Below are 12,253 nucleotides of genomic sequence, written 5' to 3'. Positions count from 1 at the left end.
TCAGATGCTGCGTGGTGAGCAGGTGTCTGAGTCTGCTAAGTTCAAGTGCCTTCCCGAGGCAACCTGCAGTTCAAGATCAAGTCTCCAGTCGGTTCTCGTCATTACGAGTGGAAATTGTTTTATTTGATTGTATTTTTACTTTACTGGATTAAAGACTCTGTTTTCGCCAAGTCGCTTTTGGGTCCTCATTCACCTGCATAACAGTTTGACTGTGATGAGGTCGTTTGACCGCAGACCCATTACGGACGCAAGCAATCGCTGAGATCCTGGTTGAAGACAGCAGAGGTGTATTCGGAGGGCAGGTTGGTTAAGATGATATCTATGAGGGTGCCCGTGTTTACGGATTTGGGTTTGTACCTAATAGGTTCATTGATCATTTGTGTGAGATTGAGGGCATTTAGCTTACATTGTAAAATGGCCGGAAGTCTAGCATGTCCCAGTTACCCAGTCACCTAACAGTGCGAACTCTGAAGATAGATCGGGAGAAATCAATTCACATATGGTGTCCAGGGCACAGCTGGGGGCTGAGGGGGGTCTATAACAAGTGGCAACGGTGAGAGACTTGTTTCTGGAAAGGTGGATTTTTAAAAGTAGAAGCTTTGTTTGGGCGCAGACCTGGATAGTGTGACAGAACTCTACAGGCTATCTCTGCAGTAGATTGCAACTCCGCCCCCTTTGGAAGTTCTATCTTGTCAGAAAATGTTGTAGTTGGGGATGGAAATGTCATGATTTTTGGTGGCCTTCCTGAGCCAGGATTAGATACAATTGGACATCCGGGACGGCAGAGTGCTAAAGCAGTGAATAAAACAAACTTAACAAATCAGATCAAAGTTTATTTGTCATGTGTGCCGATATCTCCCACTCTCCAGGCCCTGCTGAATACAACAGGTGTAGTAGACCTTACAGTGAAATGCTGAATACAACAGTTGTAGTAGACCTTACAGTGAAATGCTGAATACAACAGGTGTAGTAGACCTTACAGTGAAATGCTGAATACAACAGGTGTAGTAGACCTTACAGTGAAATGCTGAATACAACAGGTGTAGTAGACCTTACAGTGAAATGCTGAATACAACAGGTGTAGTAGACCTTACAGTGAAATGCTGAATACAACAGGTGTAGTAGACCTTACAGTGAAATGCTGAATACAACAGGTGTAGTAGACCTTACAGTGAAATGCTGAATACAACAGGTGTAGTAGACCTTACAGTGAAATGCTGAATACAACAGGTGTAGTAGACCTGGAGAGTGGGAGTGGTGCTGGGGGCTGCAGGGCCTGGGGAATGGGAGTGGTGCTGGGGGCTACAGGGCCTGGGGAATGGAAGTGGTACTGGGGGCTGCAGGGCCTGGGGAATGGGAGTGGTGCTGGGGGCTGCAGGGCCTGGGGAATGGGAGTGGTGCTGGGGGCTACAGGGCCTGGGGAATGGGAGTGGTACTGGGGGCTACAGGGCCTGAGGAATGGGAGTGGTACTGGGGGCTGCAGGGCCTGGGGAATGGGAGTGGTGCTGGGGGCTGCAGGGCCTGGGGAATGGGAGTGGTGCTGGGGGCTGCAGGGCCTGGGGAATGGGAGTGGTACTGGGGGCTGCAGGGCCTGGGGAATGGGAGTGGTGCTGGGGGCTGCAGGGCCTGGGGAATGGGAGTGGTGCTGGGGGGCTGCAGGGCCTGGGGAATGGGAGTGGTGCTGGGGGCTGCATTGCCTGGGGAATGGGAGTGGTGCTGGGGGGCTGCAGGGCCTGGGGAATGGGAGTGGTACTGGGGCATGCAGGGGTTAGCCTCTACATCACCAGAAGGGCCTGGGGACAGACAGACAGACAGACAGACAGACAGACAGACAGACAGACAGACAGACAGACAGACAGACAGACAGACAGACAGACAGACAGACAGACAGACACACAGACACACAGACACACAGAGGATTGTCCTTATTTTACAGAGATACTTCTGCTCCTTTATTGCATCATGATCTAAGCTCTCTAACAAGGAAAAGCATGGACACACACACACACACACACACACACACACACACACACACACACACACACACACACACACACACACACACACACACACACACACACACACACACACACACACACACACACACACACACACACACACACACACACCAACATCTAACAGCCACAGTCCGTGAGTCAGTCCTCCTTCCATCTTTCTGTTCACCAGGGTTTCAATTATAGAACTACACAGAGACTCGTTACAGAGAGAAGGAGAGATTGAAAATACTGTTCTACGTCCTCCTAAATAATATAAAGTGAAACAAGGCAACCCACACGCCTCTAATCAGGATCACAGCTGGAATGAATGAAACCGGTGATTCATTTGTAATCTGACCAGAGGTGGGACAGTAATAATTAAGAGCCTTTATTGGCATGGGAAACGTACAGTTGAAGTTGGAAGTTAACATACACTTTAGCCAAATACATTTCAACTTAGTTTTTCACAATTCCTGACATTTAATCCTAGTAAAAAATTCCCTGTTTTAGGTTAGTTAGGATCACCACTTTATTTTAAGAATGTGAAATGTCCGAATAATAGTAGAGAGAAAGATTTATTTAAGCTTTTATTTATACTTTCATCACATTCCCAGTGGGTAAGAAGTTTACATACACTCAATTAGTATTTGGTATCATTGCCTTTAAATTGTTTAACTTGGGTCAAACGTGTCGGGTAGCCTTCCACAAGCTTCCCACAATAGATTGGGTGAATTTTGGCCCATTCCTCCTGACAGAGCTGGTGTAACTGAGTCAGGTTTGTAGGACTCCTTGAAAAAATGTTTGTGTGTCTCTCTCTCTGTCTCTCTGTCTCTCTGTCTCTGAGAGGTAGAGAGAGAGAGACAGAGAGAGAGGTAGAGAGAGAGAGAGAGAGAGGTAGAGAGAGGGGTAAAGAGAGAGGTAGAGAGAGAGAGAGAGAGAGAGAGAGAGAGAGAGAGGGGGTAGAGAGAGACAGAGAGAGAGAGAGAGAGAGAGAGAGGTAGAGAGAGGGGGTAGAGAGAGACAGAGAGAGAGAGAGAGAGAGAGAGAGAGAGAGAGAGAGAGAGAGAGAGAGAGAGAGAGAGAGAGAGAGAGAGAGAGAGAGAGAGAGAGAGAGAGAGAGAGAGGGAGATGGGGACAGAGGGAGAGAGAGAAAGAGAGAGAGAGAGAGAGAGAGACAGAGGGAGAGAGAGAGGAGAGAGAGAGAGAGTGGGAGAGAGAGAGTGGGAGAGAGAGAGTGGGAGAGAGAGAGAGAGAGAGAGAGGAGAGAGAGGAGATTTTAAAAACGAGGAGTTTTGACAGACAGCAATGAACTTCAGGCTTCTTCTTTGAAATGGAACTGACATTTTAACTACTTATCAGATATGAAACAAACAGACAATCAGAATATCAGGAAAAATATGCAATCCCCAGTTTATGCTACAAAATCAACTCTATATGAGGTTTAAAAAAAAAAGGTTATATTTGTCTCAACGTTCCATGACGTACATTAAGGCATTGCTGGCAGAATAGATGGATGCAGTTCACTGCATAATTAATATAATTCACCAATAGATTAGTAAACGTCGGCAAATCAAGTAGATGAAGTGTAAGCAGCCTAATCAGCTCCGCTGTGGTGAGTAAAATGGTCAGAGAGGGAGGTGTTATAATAATAATAATAATAATATATGCCATTTAGCAGACGCTTTTATGCAAAGCGACTTACAGTCATGTGTGCATACATTCTACGTATGGGTGGTCCCGGGGATCGAACCCACTACCCTGGCGTTACAAGTGCCATGCTCTACCAACTGAGCTACAGAAGGACTAGACAACCTTAGCCAGTCAGCTCGAGGTGCTTGGTTGGGACGAACATGCGTTGGCAGGCGAGCTGCAGAAGGTCGAGGACAATTTCCCCATCGTTTATCAGTGAAATTTCAACGACCAACTGGCTGAAAAACGTTTTTTTTTTTTGAAGGGTTTTATCTAATGTTCCTTGGTTAGATTTGATCTCATCTGGCTCCGGCTAGCATTAGTTGCTCCGGCTAGCATTAGTTGCTCTGGCTAGCATTAGTTGATCTGGCTAGCATTAGTTGCTCCGGCTAGCATTAGTTGCTCCGGCTAGCATTAGTTGATCTGGATAGCATTAGTTGCTCTGGATAGCATTAGTTGCTCTGGCTAGCATTAGTTGATCTGGATAGCATTAGTTGCTCTGGATAGCATTAGTTGATCTGGATAGCATTAGTTGATCTGGATAGCAGCATTAGTTGATCTGGATAGCATTAGTTGATCTGGATAGCATTAGTTGCTCTAGATAGCATTAGTTGATCTGGATAGCATTAGTTGATCTGGATAGCATTAGTTGATATCGGTAAAGTTCTGTCAGAGGACTACCGTTTCCATAGTTACAGAAATCCTTTGGATTGTGGAGCTTTTGGCTTTTGTGTGTCTGTAAACACACAGTCCAGTTCATAGTGAATGATGACAGGTCCTACTGTCTGTAAACACACAGTTCATAGTGAATGATGACAGGTCCTACTGTCTGTAAACACACAGTTCATAGTGAATGATGACAGGCCCTACTGTCTGTAAACACACAGTTCATAGTGAATGATGACAGGCCCTACTGCCTGTAAACACACAGTTCATAGTGAATGATGACAGGTCCTACTGCCTGTAAACACACAGTTCATAGTGAATGATGACAGGCCCTACTGTCTGTAAACACACAGTTCATAGTGAATGATGACAGGCCCTACTGTCTGTAAACACACAGTCCAGTTCATAGTGTCTGTAAACACACAGTCCAGTTCATAGTGAATGATGACAGGCCCTCTATGTTGCTATATCTACACAAACTCTTTCCCGCTCTATGTTTCTATATCTACACAAACTCTTTCCAGCTCTATGTTTCTATATCTACACAAACTCTTTCCAGCTCTATGTTTCTATATCTACACAAACTCTTTCCAGCTCTATGTTTCTATATCTACACAAACTCTTTCCAGCTCTATGTTTCTATATCTACACAAACTCTTTTGCGCTCTATGTTTCTATATCTACACAAACTCGTTATATATACATCCTTCCCATACAGTCGATTTATTTAAGAGGTGAAAATGACCATATCTAAGTGGTGGCCTGTCAGATTCTTCCTGGGGTGTAGATCAACACATGTTAACAAGATGTTGCTGAAACGCTGTCAGTTCCACTTTAGGTGGAGGTGTGTCTGAGTGTGTGTGTGTGTGTGTGTGTGTGTGTGTGTGTGTGTGTGTGTGTGTGTGTGTGTGTGTGTGTGTGTGTGTGTGTGTGTGTGTGTGTGTGTGTGTGTGTGTGTGTGTGTGTGTGTGTGTGTGTGTGTGTGTGTGTGTGTGTGTGTGTGTGTGTGAGCGTGTGTGTGAGTGTGTGTGACAGTGTAAACCACAGCATACAGCCCCATAAAGAGAGTCTAATTAAAACACCACACAGACACAAGGGACACATCACATTCCTCCTCCTCCTCTCTCTTCTTCCTTCTCCTCCTCTCTCTATTCCTCCTTCTCTCTCTCTCTTCCTCCTCCTCCTCCTCTCTCTTCCTCCTCCTCCTCCTCTCTCTTCTTCCTTCTCCTCCTCTCTCTCTTCCTCCTCCTCCTCCTCTCTCTTCTTCCTTCTCCTCCTCTCTCTATTCCTCCTCCTCTCTCTCTCTTCCTCCTCCTCCTCCTCCTCCTCCTCCTCTCTCTTCTTCCTTCTCCTCCTCTCTCTCTCTCTTCCTCATCTCTCTCTCCTCCTCCTCTCTCTTCTTCCTCCTCCTCTGCTCTCTCTCTTCCTCCTCTCTATCTCTTCCTCCTCTCTCTCTCTTCCTCCTCCTCTGCTCTCTCTCTTCCTCCTCTCTATCTCTTCCTCCTCTCTCTCTCTTTCTCCTCCCCTCCTCTCTCCGTCCTCCTCCTCTCTTCCTCCTCCTCTCTCTCTCTTCCTCCTCCTCTCTCTCTCTTCCTCCTCCTCTCTCTCTCTTCCACAGTATAGTGGAGGTATAGAGGACAGTATATTAGAGGTATAGAGGACAGTATAGTGGAGGTATAGAGGACAGTATAGTGGAGGTATAGAGGACAGTATAGTAGAGGTATAGAGGACAGTATAATGGAGGTATAGAGGACAGTATAGTGGAGGTATAGAAGACAGTATAGTAGGGTATAGAGGACAGTATAGTGGAGGTATAGAGGACAGTATAGTAGAGGTATAGAGGACAGTATAGTGGAGGTATAGAGGACAGTACAGTGGAGGTATAGAGGACAGTATAGTGGAGGTATAGAGGACAGTATAGTGGAGGTATAGAGGACAGTATAGTGGAGGTATAGAGGACAGTATAGTGGAGGTATAGAGGACAGTATCGTGGAGGTATAGTCTACCTGTGTATATACAGGTTGTAGACATGACTTGTCTTACCAGCCATGCTGAGGTAGACAGAGGGAGAGGTGTGGTTCTGTCCGGTCAGCCCGTTGACCGCCTGTACGTAGTACCGCCCCGCATCAGCCGCCCTGGCCGACAAGACAACCAGCTGATTGTCCAACGACATGGCTCTGTAGGAGAGACATAAAACCAGACAGGGATTTCAGTTTCTCCATAATATCATTTCAGCACATGGAGAACGTCCACACAACGTCCACACAACGTCCACACAACGTACACACAACGTCCACACAACGTCCACACAACGTCCACACAACGTCCACACAACGTCCGCACAACGTACGCACAACGTTACACAACGTACACACAACGTACACACAACGTCCACACAATGTACACACAACGTACACACAACATCCACACAACATCCACACAACGTACACACAACGTACACACAACATCCACACAACGTACACACAACGTCCACACAACGTACGCACAACGTTCACACAACGTCCACACAACGTACACACAACGTCCACACAACGTCCACACAACGTACGCACAACGTCCACACAACGTACGCACAACGTACGCACAACGTACACACAACGTCCATACAACGTCCAAACAACGTCCAGCCAAAACAAGCTGATGAGTCCCTTTCCTCTCATCTGGTCTCTGCATGTTGTTGACATCCATCCTCTGATGCTCTGACACACCAGGAACAATCAATACACACACACACACACACACACACACACACACACACACACACACACACACACACACACACACACACACACACACACACACACACACACACACACACACACACACACACACACACACACACACACACGCACACACACGCACACACACACACAACAAACACACACACAGACACTTTATGAGACAGAGAGATTGTGTACTCTATATTCTGTATATTGAGACAGAGAGATTGTGTACTCTATACTCTGTATATTGAGACAGAGAGGTTGTGTACTCTATATTGAATAGTGAGACAGAGAGATTGTGTACTGTATATTCTGTATATTGAGACAGAGAGATTGTGTACTCTATATTCTGTATATTGAATATTGAGGAGATTAGTGTGGTTGCTACCTACAAGGATATGTCCACAAGGATATGTGTGTGTGTGCGTGTGCATGCGCGTGTGTGTGTGTGTGTGTGTGTGTGTGTGTGTGTGTGTGTGTGTGTGTGTGTGTGTGTGTGTGTGTGTGTGTGTGTGTGTGTGTGTGTGTGTGTGTGTGTGTGCGTGTGCGTGTGCGTGTGTGTCAATAAGGAAGCAGTATAGACAAGCCGGGGGCTGAATATTGAGCAGCCTTGAGAAGTTTATATTGATATGGGACAAACACACATTATCGATCATAGTCTGATGCTAGAAAAACTTGTTATGGCTTTACACCCCCTGCTATATTGTGGATAAAGAGTTACCTGTCTAACAGAACACAGAGAGTGTTCTAGAATGGAAGCATATCCAGCATAATCCAGGTAGAATCAGGAATTCCCCAGGGCAGCTGTCTAAGCACCTTATTATTTTTCAATCTTTACTAATGACATGCTACTGGCTTTGAGTAAAGCCAGTGTGTCTATGTATGAGGATGACTCAACACTGTACACGTCAGCTACTACAGCGACTGAAATGACTGCAACACTCAACAAAGATCAGCAGTTAGTTTCAGAATGGGTGGCAAGGAATAAGTTCATCTTAAATATTTCTAAAACGAAAAGCATTGTATTTGGGACAAAACATTCACTAAACCTTAATCCTCAACTAAATATTGTCATAAATAATGTGGAAATTGAGCAAGTTGAGGAAACTAAACTGCTTGGAGGGAACCTGGATTGTAAACTGTCATGGTCAAAACATATTGACATAACAGTAGCTAAGATGGGGAGAAGTATGTCCATGATAAAGCACTGCTCTGCCTTCTTAACAACTCTATCAACAAGGCAGGTCCTACAGGCTCTATTTTCTACCTTCCTAATAACACTATCAACAAGGCAGGTCCTACAGACCCTAGTTTCTACCTTCTTAACAGCACTATCAACAAGGCAGGTCCTACAGACTCTAGTTTCTACCTTCTTAACAACACTATCAACAAGGCAGGTCCTAAAAGCCCTGGTTTTATCGCACCTGGACCACTGTTCAGTCGTGTGGTCAGGTGCCACAAAGAAGGACCTAGGAATATTATATAGAATAAATACAGAGCTATTGACTCTGAACAGGGCGGCACGGCTGGCCCTTAAAAGGACACGGGGAGCAAAAAATGAACCATGTGTTTATCAACCATCAATAATAATATGAATATCAATCTCTCCTGGTTCTCCTATATCAACCATCAATAATAATATGAATATCAATCTCTCCTGGTTCTCCTATATCAACCATCAATAATAATATGAATATCAATCTCTCCTGGTTCTCCTATATCAACCATCTCTCTACACTATTATATAGAAGGACAACCATCTCTCTACACTATTATATAGAAGGACAACCATCAATAATAATATGAATATCAATCTCTCCTGGTTCTCCTATATCAACCATCAATAATAATATGAATGTCAATCTCTCCTGGTTCAAAGTGGAGGAGAGATTGACTTCATCACTGCTTGTATGTATGAGAGGTATTGACATGTTGAATGAACCCGAGCTGTCTGTTTAAACTACTGGCACACAGCTCAGACGCCCACCTGTACCCCACAAGACATGCCACCACATGGAACTCTATTAGACATTTTGTTACAATACAGCTTTATTCTAAAATGGATTAAATAACACATTTTCCTCAGCAATATACACACAATATCCCATAATGACAAAGTGAATACAGTTTATTTAAACATTTAAATGCAAATGTATATATAAAAAACAATCTAAAATACCTTATTTACATAAGTATTCAGACTAATTGCTATGAGACCCCCCCACTCCCTCTCCTCCCCTCCCTCTTCTCTCTCCCTCCCGCTCTCTCCTTCCCCTCCCTCTCCTCCCCTCCTCCCTCTTCTCTCCCCCTCTCCTCCCCTCCCTCTTCTCTCTCCCTCCCGCTCTCTCCTTCCCCTTCCTCTCCTCCCCTCCTCCCTCTTCTCTCCCCCCTCTCCTCCACTCCTCCTTCTTCTCTCCCCCTCTCCCTCTCCTCTCCTCCTCCCTCTCCTTCCCCTCCTTCTCCTCCCCTCCCTCTTCTCTCTCCCTCCTGCTCTCTCCTTCCCCTCCCTCTCCTCCCCCCTCTCTCTTCTCCCCCCTCTCCTCCCCTCCCTCTTCTCTCTCCCTCCCGCTCTCTCCTTCCCCTCCCTCTTCTCTCTCCCTCCCGCTCTCTCCTTCCCCTCCCTCTCCCTCCCGCTCTCTCCTTCCCCTCCCTCTCCTCCCCTCCTCCCTCTTCCCCCCTCTCCTCCCCTCCCTCTACTCTCTCCCTCCCGCTCTCTCCTTCCCCTCCCTCTCCCTCTTCTCTCTCCCTCCCGCTCTCTCCTTCCCCTCCCTCTCCCTCTTCTCTCTCCCTCCCACTCTCTCCTTCCCCTCCCTCTCCCTCTTCTCCCCTCCTCTCCCTTCCTCTCTCTCCCTCCTGACACCTGATTCTTCAGGTCTAATCTCATTCAGGGTAATTTCCCAACTGAGCTATCAGCCCTTACCCTATACACTAATACAACCAATACACTAATACAACTAACACACAGAGTCCCACTGTCCAATCTGACACACAGAGTCCCACTGTCCAATCTGACACACAGAGTCCCACTGTCCAACCTGACACACAGAGTCCCACTGTCCAATCTGACACACAGAGTCCCACTGTCCAAAATGACACACAGAGTCCCACTGTCCAATCTGACACACAGAGTCCCACTGTCCAATCTGACACACAGAGTCCCACTGTCCAATCTGACACACAGAGTCCCACTGTCCAATCTGACACACAGAGTCCCACTGTCCAATCTGACACACAGAGTCCCACTGTCCAATCTGACACACAGAGTCCCACTGTCCAATCTGACACACAGAGTCCCACTGTCCAATCTGACACACAGAGTCCCACTGTCCAATCTGACACACAGAGTCCCACTGTCCAATCTGACACACAGAGTCCCACTGTCCAATCTGACACACAGAGTCCCACTGTCCAATCTGACACACAGAGTCCCACTGTCCAATCTGACACACAGAGTCCCACTGTCCAATCTGACACACAGAGTCCCACTGTCCAATCTGACACACAGAGTCCCACTGTCCAAAATGACACACAGAGTCCCACTGTCCAATCTGACACACAGAGTCCCACTGTCCAATCTGACACACAGAGTCCCACTGTCCAAAATGACACACAGAGTCCCACTGTCCAATCTGACACACAGAGTCCCACTGTCCAATCTGACACACAGAGTCCCACTGTCCAATCTGACACACAGAGTCCCACTGTCCAAAATGACACACAGAGTCCCACTGTCCAATCTGACACACAGAGTCCCACTGTCCAATCTGACACACAGAGTCCCACTGTCCAAAATGACACACAGAGTCCCACTGTCCAATCTGACACACAGAGTCCCACTGTCCAATCTGACACACAGAGTCCCACTGTCCAATCTGACACAGAGTCCCACTGTCCAATCTGACACACAGAGTCCCACTGTCCAATCTGACACACAGAGTCCCACTGTCCAATCTGACACAGAGTCCCACTGTCCAAACTGACTAACACACAGAGTCCCACTGTCCAATCTGACTAACACACAGAGTCCCACTGTCCAATCTGACTAACACACAGAGTCCCACTGTCCAAACTAACACACAGAGTCCCACTGTCCAACCTGACACACAGAGTCCCACTGTCCAATCTGACACACAGAGTCCCACTGTCCAATCTGACACACAGAGTCCCACTGTCCAATCTGACACACAGAGTCCCACTGTCCAAACCCACACACAGAGTCCCACTGTCCAATCTGACACACAGAGTCCCACTGTCCAATCCGACACACAGAGTCCCACTGTCCAACCTGACACACAGAGTCCCACTGTCCAATCTGACACACAGAGTCCCACTGTCCAATCTGACACACAGAGTCCCACTGTCCAATCTGACACACAGAGTCCCACTGTCCAACCTGACACACAGAGTCCCACTGTCCAACCTGACACACAGAGTCCCACTGTCCAAACTGACTAACACACAGAGTCCCAATGTCCAAACTGACACGCAGTCCCACTGTCCAAACTGACTGACAGTTTGTGTGTGTGAGAGAGAGAGAGTCAGGATACAGACTGTTTATCTAAGCACAAGGGGGGGATGGAAAGAGAGAGGAACAGAGAGAGAAATTAAACTAGGATGAGGAAGGGAGAGGAAGAGAGGAGAGAACGGAGGGATGGAAGGTCAGACGCTGTAAAAATTAAATGGACGAGCGACTCTGTTTCCCGGGATACCGTTCCTCCTATCAACTGACAGCGTCACATTCATCTCTCCATTTCAAAGTAGGCAGTCATTTATCCACAACTTTAATAGCGTCGGAATGGGCTGCAGGAAGTTCCCACATGCAAGTCGTTTCCTTTCATATCAATGGAGGGAAGTGAACAAGTGCACGTTTTTTTCGGGAGAAAGGAGAGATTATTGGGACGCAGATCATGTTGTCTGCTCAACGCAAGTCTGTGAAAAGCTACGATTCAGCAGGTGAGAGACAATAACACAACACAAAGCACAACACAGTACAAGAGCTTCACTAACTGACCTGTGTTCAGCCTCACTACCTGACCTGTGTTCAGCCTCACTAACTGACCTGTGTTCTGCCTCACTAACTGACCTGTGTTCAGCTTCACTAACTGACCTGTGTTCAGTCTAACTGACCTGTGTTCAGCCTCACTAACTGACCTGTGT

At 46.8% G+C, this 12,253-nt stretch overlaps 1 protein-coding gene across 1 annotated transcript in view; it reads right to left on the bottom strand.

The window, feature by feature from the left end:
• LOC124021408 (protein sidekick-1-like) overlaps positions 1-12,253 on the bottom strand; it is a gene marked incomplete at its 5' end in the record, with an annotated part of 86,297 nt that overhangs the window by 53,670 nt on the left and 20,374 nt on the right. The window contains one exon of the mRNA XM_046336599.1: positions 6,396-6,529. Within this exon, the coding sequence (XP_046192555.1) occupies positions 6,396-6,529 (134 nt within the window). The remainder of the gene's footprint in view (positions 1-6,395; positions 6,530-12,253) is intronic.

This window comes from Oncorhynchus gorbuscha, unplaced genomic scaffold (assembly GCF_021184085.1).
Source record: "Oncorhynchus gorbuscha isolate QuinsamMale2020 ecotype Even-year unplaced genomic scaffold, OgorEven_v1.0 Un_scaffold_1099, whole genome shotgun sequence".
Lineage (NCBI taxonomy): Eukaryota > Metazoa > Chordata > Actinopteri > Salmoniformes > Salmonidae > Oncorhynchus > Oncorhynchus gorbuscha.
Note: the sequence above shows the minus strand (reverse complement) of the source record. Positions and strands in the feature narration are given on the sequence as shown.